Source organism: Pleurodeles waltl, chromosome 11 (assembly GCF_031143425.1).
Source record: "Pleurodeles waltl isolate 20211129_DDA chromosome 11, aPleWal1.hap1.20221129, whole genome shotgun sequence".
In the NCBI taxonomy this organism is placed as follows: Eukaryota; Metazoa; Chordata; class Amphibia; order Caudata; family Salamandridae; genus Pleurodeles; species Pleurodeles waltl.
Window position 1 is genome coordinate 540,861,964 of NC_090450.1, and position 17,617 is coordinate 540,879,580.

A 17,617-nucleotide genomic window follows, 5' to 3' on the forward strand; every position below is an offset into this window, starting at 1 on the left:
GTAACACTTGTAGGTCACGTCAGGGCAGTCCTTGGTGTATCGGCCAGTAGGTGAAGTGACTCTCACCAGTTTGTTGGTTCTTGCTTGGTTGTTGAGTGGTGCTTCCACTCAGAAGGGAGATCTAGGGTGATTCTTGAAGCCTGGAGGTCCCCTGGGTTTCTTGGGGTCAGTCCACTGCCCAGCATCTCTCCAGCAGCGATTTTTGGGTCTTAGGTGCAGCAGGCAGGGTTTGGCACCTTTTCATGTGCAGCAGATCACAGTTATCTTGTTTAGGACCTTCTTTGGTGCTGGTCTTCTTTGTCTTTTCAAATCTGATTACTTGGTCTAGGGGAGCCCACTAAATACTGAACTTAGTGGTCATTTTAGGGGGAACCTGGTAGTGTCCAATGGGACACTTACCCTTTGGTGGCTACACCCACTGCAGTGACCACTTCCTGTGGGAAGGGTCACTTCCCTAAGCCTGATTGGCTATTTTCCTCCATTCCAAGATGGAGGAAACTGAATTTGAGGGTACACTTCACAGGCAACACCTTAGAGGTGGTGCATGCTAGGTAAGGCCACTCATACTTCCCTTTGTGTGGTTTCCCGCCTTTGCTCCCTCCAAAAGTGGGGGCTTGCAAAGGGGGAGGCCATCTGCTGCTAGCATCAGACCGGGGGTTGAGTTTCAAGGGCGGTAGCCCTTTGAAGGTCACTGCCAGGGCAGTGCACATTCCTGAGGGAGGTGGTGTTAGCTCCGCCAACCAGGAAGGGCATTGTTTTACAAACCAGAGAGACAGGGCTCTCCCCCAAGGTTTGTATATTGCCTGTTTGGATGTGGCAGGCTGGCTGGAACAGTCAGCAACCATGCCAGGATAGTTAGCCTTTGCAGGAGGCCCCTTTAAGGTGACTCTGGGTATATTTTATAATAAATCCAGTACTGTTACCAGTTTGGATTTATATTTCTGAGTTGTTTGAAACCAAACAACCCAGGGTTCAGAGTAGCCATTATGTAGCTGGGAAATCCGTGTTGACCAGTGTCCAGCACATATATTAAAATGGCTGCTCTGTTCACTCACTATGTCCCAGGTTTGGTAAGGACACAGTGAGGTATATTGCTCATGCAGTTATGCCATTACATATAATATAGGGCACCCTGCCTTAGGGCTGTAAGGCCTGCTAGAGGGGTGTGTTACCCATAGTAAATGCAGTGTATGGTGGATAGGGCACACAGACAGTGTGCCATGTTGAGTTTGAGTTTTAGGTTTGCATGAGGATACTCAGCCTGCTATTCTAGTGCTCAGTGCATCTGGATGCATGGCCCTAGAGGGTGGCACTATTAGTGCTGCTGCCCTCAGGGGCTTACCCATAGTACCCCATGCCCTGGGTACCTAAGTACCTTTTACTAGGCACTTATAGTGGTAGCTAAAAGTGTATCCAATTACTTTTAGAATGTTTTAGGGAAAGAATAGTGGCACTGGGAACCTGGTTAGCAGGATCCCAGTACATTTCAGTCCAAGCTGCATTAAGAAACCAGGCAAAGCGTGGGGGGATACTGCAACAAGCTGCCAGTCTCTCATACTCTTCAGTCCTCGGAAGTGTTCTACATTGAGTTTTGATGATTGTTGAGCTCCATTGGGTAAGAGGTTCAGTCCCACCCTACTTAAAGGTTCGGTCCCACCCCACCTAATCTGTTTTAGACTAGACCTTGGACGTGCTTGGTACATTAATCTGACCAGTTCTAGGCATTGTAGTATAAGGAATTCAGACTGGCTTGGAGCCATGCTTTATTTTGAGTTAGACCACGGGCACTCACAAAGATTTTTCTAGGGGTCAAAAAGTTTGGTCTGTGTTGTGACCGAGGGCCGCATTGACGCCAGCAAGATGGTAGTTTGGAGGAGGAGGTGACGGGAGGGAATTGGGGATAGGGGAAGCGAAGTATATACATCTTGTGGCAGATTGCACAACATGAAACTCTGTTGTCCATGTATAATAGCAATCCAGGCTACCCAGAGGCTGCACATAACAACTGACTTGCATCTTAGTTCACTCTTGGCATTGTTGTCATGGTGGCGGGGGGAAACCACTGATGTTTTTAAATTCCTTTTTGAAATGTATTCATCTTAAAGTAATACTTCTCAGTGCACTGATATAATCTGGTGGTATTAAGGCTGAGATGCTTTTGCATGCTAACGAAATACACGTTTTGAATTTTGAAGAGACCATCATATTTTTAATGCATGCTGAAAAAATAAAGATGTTCCTAAAGTTAAGCGTGCAGGACTTTTGGTTACTTCTTTCCTTTAACTGCAATTAACCTTTAACTGCTTCGCTGGCAGGCATTTTCCCCCTCAGGTGCCAGGCCTTTTTTTGGCTATTTGGTGCAGTTCGTGCTTAGTCCCTCATAACATTTTGTCCACATAAGCTACCCATGCCAAATTTGCATCCTTTTCTTCCAACTTCCTAGGGATTCTAGAGGTACACAGAGTTTGTGGGTTCTCCTGGAGGAGACCAAGAAATGAGCCAAAATACAGCTAAAATCACGTTTTAAATTTTTAAAAAGAAAACAGGAAAAAAGTGCTGCAGAAGAAAGCGTGTGTTTTTTTTCCCTGAAAAGGGCATCAACAAAGGGTTTGTTGTGCTACAATCACCATCTCCCCAGCTTTCAGGAACAGGCAGACGTGAATCAGAAAACTACATTTTTCATCACAATTTTGGCATTTTACTGGAACATACCCCATTATTAATTTTTTGTGTGCTTTTAGCCTCCTTCCAGTTAGTGACCGAAAGGGGTATGAAACCAGTGCTGGATCCCAGACAGAAAAACATTTGTGTAAATCCTACTAGGTTTTCCTACAGAAAATAACAGCAAAAATGAAAAAAATATTGAAATGAAGGTGAAAAAAAAACAGCCATTTCTCTCCACGTTTTACTCTGTAACTTTTTCCTGCAATGTCAGATTTTCAAAAGCAATATACAGTTTGTCTGCTGCACTCTTCTGGTTGTGGGGATATAAAGGGCTTCTAGGTTCATCAAGTATCCTAGGTACACAGAGCCAATAAATGAGCTGCACCTTCCAATGGGTTTTCATTGTATACCGGGTATACAGCAACTTATTTTGTAAAATATAGTTGAAAGTAGGTATTAAGGAAACTTTTGTGTTTCCAAAATGGGCACAAGATAAGGTGTTGAGAAGCAGTAGTTATTTGCACATCTCTGAATTCCGGGGTCCCCATACTAGCATGTGAATTACAGGGCATTTCTCAAACAGAAGTTTTTTTTACACACTATCTTACAGTTGGAAGGAAAAAATTTAGGGAAAGACAAGGGGCAATAACACTTGTTCTTATATTCTATGTTCCCACAAGTCTCCGGATAAAAATGGTACCTCTAAAATGGGACCTCACTTTTGTGGGTAAGCCTAGTACCCGCGACAGGAAATGCCCCAAAACACAACGTGGACACATCACATTTTCCCAAAGAAAACAGCTGTTTTTTGCAAAGGGCCTAGCTGTGGATTTTGGCCTCTAGCTCAGCCGGCACCTAGGGAAACCTACCAAACCTGTACATTTTTTAAAACTAGACACCTAGGGAAATTCAGAATGGGGTGACTTGTGGAGCTCTCACCAGGTTCTTTTACCCAGAATTCCTTGCAAACCTCACAATTTGGCAAAAAAAAACACTTTTTCCTCACATTTCAGTGATAGAAAGTTCTGGAATCTGAGGGCAGCCACAAACGTCCTTCTGACCATCGTTCCCCCAGGTCTCCTGATAAAAATGGTACCTCACTTGTGTGGGTAGGCCTAATCCACGCAATAGGAAATGCCCCAAAAACACAACAAGGACGCATCACATTTTTCCAAAGAAAACTGACCTTTTTTTACAAAGTGAATGGCTGTGGATTTTGGCCTCCTGCTCAGCCGGCACCTAGGTCAAACTTGCAAACCTATATATTTTTTTTAAACTAGACACCTAGGTGAATTCAGAATGGGGTGACTTGTGGGGCTCTCGCCAAATTCTGTTGCCCAGAATCCTTTGCAAACCTCAAAATTTGGCCCAAAAAACACTTTTTCCTCACATTTCGGTGATGGAAAGTTCTGGAATCTGAGGGGAGCCACAAACTTCCTTCTACCCAGCGTTTCCCCAGGTCTCCCGATAAAAATGGTACCTAACTTGTACTTGTATGGGTAGACCTAGTGCCCGCGTGCGGAAATGCCGCTAAACACAATGTGGACACATCAAAATTATCTATTACAAAACAACCTGTTTTTGCGGGGAGGAGTCCTGCGTTGTTGGTTCCAGGTGCAGCGGACATCTAGGGAAACCCACCAAACCCAGACATTTTTTAAAACTAGACACCCGGAGGAGTCCAGGGAGGTGTGGCTTTCGTGAATCCCCCAACATTTTGTTACCCAGACTCCTCTGCAAACCTCAAGTAGAGCTAAAAAACAAATCACAAATTCCACACTTTTCTTTGTAGGATCACTGTACTTGAAGCGATTCCCCTTCCATCCCTGACTGGGGTTGTGGGTGGGAGGCCCACTGGGGGAGCGCTTCCTCCATGTGCCGGGTGCAGAGCGAGCTGGTCTTGTTCTCAGCACACGGCTACTGTGGCTGAGGGTGAGACCAGCTCGTCCCAGGCACCCAAGGGGTCAAATAAATACTACTTTGTTTACTTACCAATGCTGAGTTGAGTAAACAGTAGCCTTGTGATGTTGTTGATCAGGAGACCAAATGCATTGGCCGTCTTGAGTATCACTGGGTTAAACTCAATATTGACAAGGCAGTGCTGTGAATAGCATTCTCATCAGTAGGGGGATTCTGCCCACTGTTGACCTGTAATACGCATCTGTTACTCACCCTTCTGGGCTGGACTTTGCATGGAGTTAGGACTGGTGCCAGCCAGCACTGTGCATGGGATTCTGACCCTTTCTCAGCACTTTTGTTCAGGGTTCCAGTGAGTCACTGGAAACAATATCTGATTGGACAGGTCCCAGCACTCTGTGGATGGTACTCACTGACTGCATAGGATTTGGATCTGTCACAGGTAGTGTTGTGTATGAGGTTTGGCTCAGAGGCAGCCAGTGGTACGCATAATCTTTGAACCAGCTCTTTGCATAATTGCGTATGGGGTGTTGAGCAGTTCTCATTTCTGTGTTTAGGGTCAGAATGATGTGATGCAGTTCTGCTTTGAAGTGTTAACCATGTTCCTGTCTTTCTCGGTCTGATTTGTTGAACACCCTTGTGTCTCTCACAGAAGCAGATGGCAGTCCCCTCTGCCCAATTTACCCCACAGAACTTGTGTTCGTCTTGGAGATGTCAACCACAGTAACACCAGAGCTCCTTGCCCGTATGAAGGCCATGGTAACTGCACTCCTGCAGGACCTACGCATCAGCAACAATAACTGTCCAGTAGGGGCCCGTGTGGCCCTGCTTGTTTATGCACACTCCTCCAGGTACCATGTGCGCTTCCAGGACTACCACAACAGACAACAGTTGCTACAGGCAGTGCACAATCTTGTTCATGCACGTTCATCACAGCGCGGTCGACTTGCTGCCGCTATGAGGTTTGTGTCCAGGAATGTCTTCAAGCGTGCGCGGACCACACTGCTGGGCAGGAAGGTGGCACTCTTTTTCTCCAGTGGAGACTCACAGGCTGTGGACGGCATAGACAAGGCAGTGCTTCAAATGGAGGCCCTTGGCATCATTCCAGTTGTAGTCACCTTCCAGCGGCTGCTGGAGGTAGAGAATGCATTACAGGTGAGAGAGCTAATTAGGCATATAAGAACATTGTTGTGCTAAGCTTGACAATTTTCAAGGCTGTGAGGATGGTGCGAGAGCTTGGGTTGTGGAGAAGCTGCTTATGAGCAGTGTCTGAGTGTGTCAGAGGTTATTGGAATGTATCAGGAGTGGGCAGCTGTGATAAGGTTATAAGAAATGGTGTAGACACACCACACAAGCACGGGACTGAAGCATCAGGCATCAGAGCTGTACTGAATGGTGTAGATGTATTTAAAGAGGTGTTAATAGAGTAGGAGTGCCAGCTGTAGGGCACATAATATGAGAGGGTAGATTACACAGAGGTTTAGAGAATGGTGCTGAATTGCTACTTTTCAAATGACATAACATGAAATTAGGGTGTTGCTTCCTGTGGTATAGAACGTGGTTTCATATTGTTACCACTTGTGAAGTTGTAGGGAATTACCTATGAGCTGTTAATATGGGTGGTGCAGGTTGTGATGTAAGAATACTAGTAGTGAATATTTACTTCATGGTATTTGAATGCTGGTTGTCTGTGAAATGTAGATTATGGTATGCGACTACTGGTTTTGAGAGTTGTTCTGAGATATATTTGCAGGGTTATGAGGGCAATAGTAAGAAAGTTATATATTGAGGATGAGATGTAGGAAATGGTCTTGTGACATCCTTGATGAAGCTATTATGTTATATCTTCTCAATGGCTTGAGTGTTTCCCACTAGGTAAATGGAATATCCCAGTACATTCAGCTGTCTGTCAACGATGACTATCAGGATATGGAAAAGCTTCATGGCCCAGTTTCCAAGTGCACGATTTGTTTTGGTAAGAACTTCTTATTTTCCAGGTCTCCTGGGGCACTTCATTCCTTCTCTGATCCTATTTCATCAAAATGTAGACTTCTTGACCTTCTTTTTCTAATGTAGCAGCCCTAAACTATCAGGGTTCCTTTTTAAAACCTGCTTTCTTAAGTTATGGAACAATATCTGATAGAGATATCTAGTTGCAGAGTCATTACCTTGGAATTTCCCCAGGTGTCAGTCCGGATCTGGAGAGTTTCCCCTAACAGCACTGCTGTGGGCCATTAGGTAGTTTTGATCGTCTCCTTGTGCGATGTCATCTGTGCCAGTTATGAAGTTGCAGTTCCTATATAGGTGCCACCCCAGCACGCTGACATCAGGTCTTTTTCTACTGGTGCATTGAGGGATGTCTTTTAGCAAGAGGGGTGTCAAGCCCTGCAGATCCTGTCATCAGGCAATGTAAGTGACAGATATGCTCCTTGTAAGCCTTTGGTGTTTGGAGCGCGACCATGATCCAAAGTTGTGCTCCGAGTGCCGGGTCATGAACTCGAAAGCTTTGAGGGAGTGGTCCCTAAAACTCATGGTGGCCCAGCGCTCAGCTCTATGTAAGTCCTGATCTCGGTCGAGAAAAAGGTCTCAGGATCGGTCCTGTAGCCCTCCTTGTTCATCATCCTCGGGAAGATTGGGTAAGTCAAGGCATAAGAGCAAGTCGAAGAAAGTGAAGCATTCTTCAACTTCACCTCATCCGTCGGTCGACAAGACAAGGGAGCAGGAGTGCTGTCAATCCAGTGGAGCTGTGGAGCCTGGGCCAACTTTGCAATTTTCGGAGTTTCCGGGAGCCAGAGCAACCCTACCCAACTCAATGAGTTTTATGAGACCATACGTCTCATTTTTGGGCAGTCCAACTTTGCTGGTGTGTCTTAAAACCCTGAGTAGTCGCATCGGGCCCCTTTGGATCCACGCCAGTGGCTTCGACCTTGGCTCCGAGGGGCACCCATTGATCCCCAGTGCCTGCCCTGACGTTGACGCTCCCAGTGCCACCCGTGGACCTGGGCTGCGTCATCGCCATCCTCATTGCTGACTCCGACATGAAGCAAGATGGGCACCAACAGAGGCCTTACTCTCTATGTCAGATCCTGAGCTTCAGCACCCAGATAGTGTTCCCTTCCACCCCTTCAGATAGGAAATCCAAATGGCTAGACACACTTGGGAAGAAGGTGTTTTGTTCCGCCAGCCTGGCACTGCGGTCGGTGAACATGGCATGCCTTTTAGGACGCTGTTCCTACACGCTGTGGGTTGCGGTTTCACAGGTACTGCCACACGTCCTGGAGGAGGTCCAGGCTGCACTTTCCCAAGCAATTGCTCATGGGAGAGACGCATCAAATTTTACAATCTGATGGGGACTGGACACGACAAACTCACTGGGCAGAGCCGTTGCTTCAAAAGTGGCCTTTAGGCACCATGCCTGGTTGAGGACATCTGGCTTTTGGGGGGATGTCCAAGCTAATCTTATGGAGCGACCTCTGACCTATTTTTGGTCAAGAGCTCGCCCCCCACGTCCGCAGCACCACCTTGCTGTCTCGTGTCCCTGACCCCTGCCCACGCTGCTGCTAGCGTGTTCGAGGCCCTCCTCCACCCGCAGGCATCCTCCTGCGCCTCATCCCTGGTGTCTAGTGGGTTTCTGGTAAGCGTCGCTAGACTCGTGTGCACTGTGCCGCTTTCGCCGTATCTGTGAGTGTCTTTTGTTTTTCTGCGCCTTGCCTCCTTGCGCTCTTGCCCCCTTTTGTGCCCCTTTCTGATTGCTGTATTCCGCTTGTGCTCTGTGCCGTTTACCGTATTTGTAAGTGCATTTTGTTTTCTGCGCCTGCCTCCTTGCGCTCTTGCCCCCATTTGTGCCTTTTCTGATTGCTGTATTCCGCTTGTGCTTTGTGCCATTTACCGTATTTTGTGACTGTATTCCGTATTTTGTAATTACCTTCTCTGCCTTGTGCTTTTCTCACATTTGTGCCTTTTTCCGCTTTTTTCGCCCCTTGGGTGCTCCCCCTTGCCGCTTTCCCCTGCCGCTGCCTTCCTGCGGCCCGCCCCCCTCGCGCCCCCATTCGCCGCTCCCTCCCACCTCCCGCCTCCCAGCTGCTCCTCCCTCCCCCCTCCCCCCTCCATTCTTAATGGCTGGCGCTGCACGTCCGCGCCGATGGCGCGCCAGAGGCAAGCCCGTCTGCGCCACCCCCCCTGGTCCGCACGCCCCCCGCACCACCAGACGTCGCTACGCGGCCAGCGAACTTCTCGCCCTCAACCCCGGCCCCTCCACAACATGCTTCCAGGCCACACCGAAGAACACCAAAGGACCCTTCTCCTGCCGCGCCTGCAACTTCACCTGCAACAGAAAAAGGAAACCTGCAACAACCAGCACAAACCACCTCCACTGCATACTCCTCAACACACGCTCCGCACGAAAGCACGCCATCGAGCTCTGGGACCTGCTCGACACCACCGCCCCAGACGTAGCCTTCCTGACCGAAACCTGGTGGAACGACTCCTCAGCACCTGACATCGCCATAGCTATCCCGGACGGCTACAAGATCACCAGAAGAGACCGCCCCAACGGAATCGGAGGAGGAATAGCCATCGCCCACAAATCTACCCTCAAAATCCACACCCACACGGACGACACCCTCAAGACCGCCGAACACCTGCACTTCCGGATCCACACTGACCCCAACACTACTCTCAGGGGAACGCTCATCCGCCCCCCAGGACCACGAGCTCCCTTCAGCGACTCCATCGCCGACCTCACGAGCACCCACGCCCTCGCCTCTACGGACTACATCCTCCTTGGAGACCTCAATTTCCACTTGGAAAACAACAACAACGCCAACACCACAGCCCTGATCGACAACCTCTCCAACCTCGACCTCAAACAACTGGTCAACACACCCACCCACATCGCCGGCCACACGCTCGATCCAATCTTCTCCGCAAGCAACCACGTCACTTTCAGCCACACCACCGAACTCCACTGCATCCACTTCACATTCAAGAAGCACGTCGAACACCACCGCACCCTACTATCACCCCGCCGCCGCTGGAGCAAAGTCACCGAGGACCAACTGACCAGCACCCTCACCCAGAACCCGCCCACCGACCCAGACACCGCCGCTTTCAACCTACGACAATGGATCAACGACTGTGCCAACACCCTCGCACCCCTCAAAAGGCCCACCGACAACCAAGGAAAGAAAAAAGCCGCCTGGTTCACAGACAAACTCATCACCTCTAAACGCACCTGCCAGAAACTAAAGAAGAAATGGCTCCTCGAACGCACACCAGACAACCTGGCAGCCCACAAGGAAGCCACCCGCAAGCACCACCAGGTAATCCGACTCACCAAACGCTCCCATTTCACAGAACGCCTGAACAACAGCGCACACGACAGCAAAGAACTCTTCTGCATCGGGAAAGAGCTATCCAACCCCAGCGCCAACGCCAACAACATCCCACCCTCCCAAGAACTCTGCGACGCCCTGTCCACCTTCTTCTATCAGAAGATCGCCGACATCCACAACAGCCTCAACACCACGCCTCCGCCAGACCCCACCTCCAATAGCTCCACCCTCACCTACCGCCTGACCGCCTGGACCCACGTAGATGACTCGGAAACCTGCAAGATCATGAATTCCATCCACTCAGGTTCCCCTTCAGACCCATGCCCCCACCACGTCTACAACAAAGCCGACTCCACCATCGCCCCCCAACTTCGAAAGATTATCAACTTATCTTTCGAAACCGCAACCATCCCGGAAAACTGGAAGCGCGCCGAAATCCACGCCCTCCTCAAGAAACCCAAGGCAGACCCCAACGACCTCAAAAACTTCCGCCCGATCTCCCTCCTCCCCTTCCCGGTGAAGGTCATTGAGAAGATCGTCAACGCTCAGCTCACCCACCACCTCGAGGACAATTCCATCCTGGACCCCTCCCAGTCCGGTTTCAGATGCAACCACAGCACCGAGACTGCTCTCCTTGCCGCCACAGACGACATCAGACAGCAAATGGACAACGGCGAAACATCAGCCCTCATCCTCCTGGACCTCTCCGCAGCCTTCGACACGGTCTGCCACCACACCCTACTAACACGCCTCCACGAAGCCGGAATACAAGAGAAAGCCCTCAACTGGATCTCCTCTTTCCTCTCTGGCAGAACCCAGAGAGTCCGACTCCCTCCCTTCCGCTCCGAAGCCACCAGCATCATCTGCAGCGTACCCCAAGGCTCCTCCCTAAGCCCGACGCTGTTCAACGTCTACATGGCCCCCCTCGCTCAACTGGCCCGTCAGCACAACCTCAACATTCTCTCCTACGCCGATGACACCCAGCTCATCCTCTCCCTCACCAAAGACCCACACACCGCCAAAGCCAACCTCCACGAGAGAATGAAATCCATCGCCGAATGGATGAGAAAAAGCCGCCTGAAGTTGAACTCCGACAAGACGGAGGTCCTCATCCTCGGATGCACCCCCTCGGCCTGGGACGACTCCTGGTGGCCCACCGCACTGGGACCCCCTCCAACACCAACCAACCACGCACGCAACCTGGGCTTCATCCTCGACTCCGCCCTCACGATGTCCAAACAGGTCAACGCAGTTCCTTCCTCCTGCTACAACACCCTCCGCATGCTCCGTAGAATCTACAAAGGGATCCCGACGGAAACCGGAAAAACGGTGACCCAGGCCCTTGTCAGCAGTAGACTAGACTACGGCAACGCACTCTACACAGGCATCCCAGCAAAAGACATCCGCCGCCTCCAACGTATCCAAAACGCCTCCGCCCGACTGGTCCTTGACGTCCCCCGCCGATGCCACATCTCCCACCACCTGAAAGACCTCCACTGGCTCCCCGTGGACAAGAGGATCACCTTCAAACTCCTCACCCACGCTCACAAGGCACTCCACAACGCCGGACCAAGCTACCTGAACAACAGACTCAACTTCTACGTCCCCTCCCGCCAACTCCGCTCCGCCAACCTCGCCCTCGCCATCGTACCCCGCTTCCAACGCAAGACCGCCGGCGGCAGATCCTTCTCCTGTCTCGACGCCAAGGCCTGGAACGCCCTCCTGACCTCCCTGCGACAGACCCAGGACCTTCTCACCTTCAGGAGACTCCTCAAGACCTGGCTCTTCGACCAATAGCAGCCGCCCCCCCCCCCAGCGCCTTGAAACCCTAACGGGTACGTAGTGCGCTCTATAAATACTGTGATTGATTGATTGATTGATTGACATGCCATTTGATTGCACCCATCTCTTTGGAGAGAAAGGAGACACAGTGCTCAAGCACTTCAAGAATTCTTGTGCTATATCCAGGTACTTGGGCCTCGCAGCAGCCCCTCGACCCCTTCACTCTGCTTTTCGCCCCTTTTATTGCTATGAAACAGGTGCACAGCCATGTCTTTTCCTATCCGGCTGCGCGCATGCTGCCGAGCCTCTGCATGGCCGAGGATGTGCGATTCACCGTCCTTGTGGATTGGTGAGTCAGTGGTCCTGCCAGTATTACACTCCTCCCCCACTGCAGGTGCCTCTCAATCTTCCTAGTTTGATGATTCCCCATCAGGGACATGTCAAAAGCAGGATCTGCCATCACCTGCTCCGCTGGCAATCTATCACGTCAGACAGGTGGGTTTTGCAGATAGTCCGAAGGGGCTACGCCCTCCCCTTCGAGACTAGGTACCACAGTCAATGACATTTCAATCCCTTAGTCCGATACTGGGATCATCATCATTTGTCCAGACTTGGGTTATCGGGTATTCTAATGAACCTTGGTCCCAGCGGTTGACTTTTTTTGTCATTACATGGGGCATTGTTGCTTGCCAGTTTATCACTAGATGCGTAGTTACTTGTTTTTTCTTTCTTCACTACCTCCCCCTCACTGCAGCATACTGGATGCTGGGTTCAGGTTATAACAAGTGACATTCTCCATCACATCCTTTCCCATTGTCTGTTTCTGGTCTTTATGCATCCGACACTGGGTGGCAAGGTGTGCATCCTTGGATGGTTACACCAGCATGCTATTGGTATAAGTCTCTTTCTCTTTCCTTTCTCTTTCTTTTTTCTTTTTCTGCTTTTTTTCTTCCTCTTGTGAATTCTTTCATTTAACAGGCATTGGGTTATGTGCTCTGTAACCCTTTCTTCTCAGGCAAAGATTTTATGTCCTGATGATGATCCCAGTATTGGACTAAGGGATCGAAATGTCATTGACTGGAGTACCTTTTACTCGTTCTTTGAACAATTTAAGTGTATACGAGCAGCGATACTGTTCTTCTGTGACTTCATTGTTTGAATTGTATTCTCTGTCACATATGTAATGCCTGAGTACTTTTACTTGTCTTCTTACAATTTGTTTGTCATTCTCTCTGTGCTTTTGTTTCCCCACTGCATTTGTCTTGAACTCAAATAAATGGTTCTACTTTTACATTTGTATAGTGAGCATAGACTCAATTGGGTTTCTATGGAATATTTGATTCTTACATTTTTACTTTTTAAAAATAGTCTGAGGACCCAGCACCAACCTTATACAGACTGCCACTGCAGGCTGCATGACAAGGTGCTCACAAAATTGAAAACCCAACACAACACACACTTGTTTGCCATGTCCCTGAAAACAGCTGCTAATATCTGTAAGTCATCCCTACAGCAGGTCTTCAGCCCTAAAACAGGTGGCATTATATGACAAGTGAGGGCATATTTGCATGAGTAAATATGAAATATGCCCCTACAATGTAAAATAGATCAGTGAAGTTGTCTGAGACTAGTGGTGCACTCACTTTTGCAGTAAACAGTTTAAATACTTGATCTTAAGTATCTGGTGCTCCAGGAGAGAGCAATAGCCACCCAGTCTTCATTAATTAGCGAGATCTCCACAGTTTGAAAGGTACTCCGAGCACTCAAAAGTAAATTGTGATTATTTTGTTCATACTTTTTCTACTCATCAAATCTTCATTGTGTATGCCTGCCCATGCCAACACGTGTCATTGATGCTGCATATGTAGTAGCCGACTTCCTCAGAGCTATAACAAATTGTAAAGATACATGATTTTCAACATGTATTCTTTTTCTTGAAATTATACCATCACCTCAGAGAAGTGAATGACTTGTGATTGATTAGAGGAGGGATAGTGAGAGAGGTTAATACGTTTCTCCGACAGTCTGTCCATGCAGTAACTATATGAAAATAATCACCCATGTGTAATTAAGTACTCACACCTCATTGTGCACGTTAGTTATATATCATCTCCTATTTTGCAACACACTTACATACCTAAGGGTTTTTGAAAAAAAATGCCTCTTTTGGCATGGTTACCCTGCTACTTTTTGTCTGATATTGATGCTGACTTGACTGAGATTGTGCTGCCTCAGCTCCAGTGTTCTTTCCCAAAACTGCACCATTATTCCCACAATTGACACACCATGGCACACATCTAAGTCCCTTGTAAAAGGTCCCCATAGCACCAAGGTCCCTGTGGCCAGGAAGGTCCCCAAGGGCTGCTGCATGTATTATGCCAGCCTAGGGGACCCCTCACCAAGCACATGTACACTGCCATTGCAGCTTGTGTGTGTTGGTGGGGGGAGGAGACAAAGTCGACATGGCACCCTTCGCAGGGTGCCATGCCCACAAACCAATTCCTGTGGCATGTGTAAGCCACCCCTCTAGCAGGGCTTACAGCCCTAAGGCAGGGGGCACTATACCACAGATGAGGGCATAGCTGCATGAGCATTATGCCCCTACAGGGTTTAAATCCATTCTTAGACATCGTAAATGCAGTGTGGCCATATTGAGTACAGGGGCTGGGAGTTTGTCATTACGAACTGCACAGCTCCATGAAGGGCCCTGTGGCCAGGGAAGGTCTCAAAGGGCTGCAGCATGTGTTATGCCACCCTGGGGAACCCCCCACTCAGCACATGCACACTGCCTTACAGCTTGTGTGTGCTGGTGAGGAGAAAAAGACTAAGTCGACATGGCACTCCTGTAGGAGGCTGGCCTGGCTTATAGTGGGTACCTTGTGGTACTTACACCTTGTGCCAGGTCCAGTTATCTCTTATTAGTAGAATAGAGGTATTTCTAGCAGCTTAGGCTGTTAGAGGTAGCTATGGCAAAGCAGCTTAGGCTGAACTAGGAGACATGCAAAGCACCTACTATACCAATTATATCATATAGCACAATATCATAAGAAAACACAGTATTCAGAGTTACTAAAAATAAAGATACTGTATTTTAGTGACAATATGCCAAAAGTATCTCAGAGGATACCCTCACTTAGGAGGTAAGTAATATACACAAATTATATGTACACAAACCCAAAACAGGTAAGTAACAGTAAGAAAAGTCGTGCAAACAATGTAGAATCACAATAGGATGCAATAAGTAGACATAGGCCTAGGGGCAACACAAATCATATACTCCAAAAGTGGAATGCGAATCACAAATCGACCCCAGGCCTATGGGAGATTGTATAGGGTCGCTGAGACTGTGAGAAAACAGTAAGGGTGTCCAAAATACCCCACCCCAAGACCCTGAAAAGTAGGAGTAAAGTTACCCTACTACCCCAGAAAGACAGAATAGTCGTGATAGGGGATTCTGCAAGAACCACAAGCACCAGCAAAACACTGAAGATGGATTTCTGGACCTGAGGACCTGCAAAGGAAGGGGACCAAGTCCAAGAGTCACAAAAGTGTCTGGGTGGCAGAAGCCCACTAAACCCCGATGAAGGTGCAAAAGGGCTGCCTCCGGGTGGAAGAAGCCAAAGATTCTGCAACAACGAAAAGGGCTAGGAACTTCTCCACTGGATGGAAGGTGTCCCACGTCGTCCTGGAGGTTGCAGAAGTGTTTCCAGGCAGAAATATCACAAACAAGCCTTGCTAGCTGCAAGAGTCGCAGTTGAGGATTTTAAGTGCTGCTGGGGCCCAGGAAGGACCAGGATGTCTCCCCTTGGAGGAGGAGACAGAGGGGGCGCTCAGCAACTCAGAGAGCCCCTGCAGAAGCAGGCAGCACCTGCAGAAGTACCAGAACAGGCACTTCTGAGGACAGCAGTCGACTCAGAGTCACAAAGGAGGGTCCAACAACATCGGAGTCCAACTCAGCGAGTTGGGCAATGCAGGACGGAGTGCTGGGGACCCAGGCTAGGCTGTGCACCAAGGAAGTCCTAAAAAATGCACAGAAGCCATAACAGCTGCAAATGACGCAGTACACAGGTTTGCTGTCTGGCGTGGTGAGGCATGGACTTACCTCCACCAAATTTGGACAGAAGGGCCAGTGGACTGTGGAAGACAGCTCCTGTGTTCCAGGGACCACGCTTGTGAGGATGAGAGGGGACCCAGAGGACCGGTGATGCAGAAGTTTGGTGCCTGCGTTGGCAGGGGGAAGATTCCGTCGACCCACAGGAGATTTCTTCTTGGCTTCCAGTGCAGGGTGAAGGCGGACAGCCCTCAGAGCATGCACCACCAGGAAACAGTTGAGAAAGCCGTCAGGATGAGGCGCTACAATGTTGCTGGTAGTCGTCTTGCTACTTTGCTGCGGTTTTGCAGGCGCCCTGGAGCAGTCAGCGGTCGATCCTTGGCAGAAGTCGAAGAGGGAAGTGCAGAGAAACTCTGGTGAGCTCTTGCATTCGTTATCTGAGGAATAGCCCAGAGGAGAGACCCTAAATAGCCAGAAAAGGAGGTTTGGCTACTGAGAAAGGAGGCTTGGCTACTGAAAGAGGTAAGCACCTATCAGGAGGGGTCTCTGACGTCACCTGCTGGCACTGGCCACTCACAGCAGTCCTTTGTGCCCCAACACCTCTGAATCCAAGATGGCAGAGGTCTGGGACACACTGGAGGAGCTCTGGGCACCTCCCCTGGGAGGTGCAGGTCAGGGGAGTGGTCACTCCCCTTTCTTTTGTCCAGTTTCGCGCCAGAGCAGGGCTGGGGGATCCCTGAACCGGTGTAGACTGGCTTATGCAGAGATGGGCTCCATCTGTGCCCATCAAAGCATTTCCAGAGGCTGGGGGAGGCTCCTCCTCCCCAGCCCTTCACACCTATTTCCAAAGGGAGAGGGTGTAACACCCTCTCTCAGAGGAAATCCTTTGTTCTGCCTTCCTGGGATTGGGCTGCCCAGACCCCAGGGGGGGCAGAATCCTATCTGAGGGGTTGGCAGCAGCAGCTGCAGTGGAGACCCCGGAAAGCAAGTTTGGCAGTACCCGGGTTCTGTGCTAGAGACCCGGGGATGCATGGAATTGTCCCACCAATACCAGAATGGTATTGGGGTGACAATTCCATGATCCTAGACATGTTACATGGCCATGTTCGGAGTTAACATTTTGACGCTACTTATAGGTAGTGATCTATATGTAGTGCACGCGTGTAATGGTGTCCCCGCACTCACAGAGTTCGGGGAATTTGCCCTGAACAATGTGGGGGCACCTTGGATAGTGCCAGGGTGCCCACACACTAAGTAACTTGGCACCTAACCTTCACAAAGTGAGGGTTAGACATATAGGTGACTTATAAGTTACTTCTGTGCAGTGAAAATGGCAGTGAAATAACGTGGACGTTATTTCACTCAGGCTGCAGTGGCAGTCCTGTGTAAGAATTGTCTGAGTTCCCTATGGGTGGCAAAAGAAATGCTGCAGCCCATAGGGATCTCCTGGAACCCCAATACCCTGGGTACCTAGGTACCATATACAAGGGAATTAAAAGGGTGTTCCAGTGTGCCAAAGAGAATTGGTGAAGATAGTCACTAGCCTGCAGTGACAATTGTGAAAAGCAGAGAGAGCATAAACACTGAGGTTCTGGTTAGCAGAGCCTCAGTGATGTAGTTAGGCACTACAAAGGGAACACATACAGGCCATACATTATGAGCACTGGGGTCCTGCCTGGCAGGATCCCAGTGACACACAGGCAAAAACATACATACAGTGAAAATGGGGGTAACATGCCAGGCAAGATGGTACTTTCCTACAACTCCCCTCAGAGAGCCATGCCCACAACCCACTGCTTGAGGCATAGGTAAGTCGCCCCTCTAGCAGGCCTTACAGTCCTAAGGCAGGGCGCACCATACCATAGCTGCA

The 17,617-nt window shown here is 49.4% G+C and overlaps 1 protein-coding gene across 1 annotated transcript in view; it reads left to right on the forward strand.

Annotated features, from left to right (window-relative positions):
• Positions 1–5,237: 5,237 nt before the first annotated feature.
• LOC138265861 (collagen alpha-6(VI) chain-like) overlaps positions 5,238–17,617 on the forward strand; it is a 228,723-nt gene continuing 216,343 nt past the window's right edge. Inside the window, exons 1-2 of the mRNA XM_069213966.1 lie at positions 5,238–5,736; positions 6,457–6,556. Coding sequence (XP_069070067.1) covers positions 5,293–5,736; positions 6,457–6,556 — 544 coding nt within the window. The 5' untranslated portion in view covers positions 5,238–5,292. The remainder of the gene's footprint in view (positions 5,737–6,456; positions 6,557–17,617) is intronic.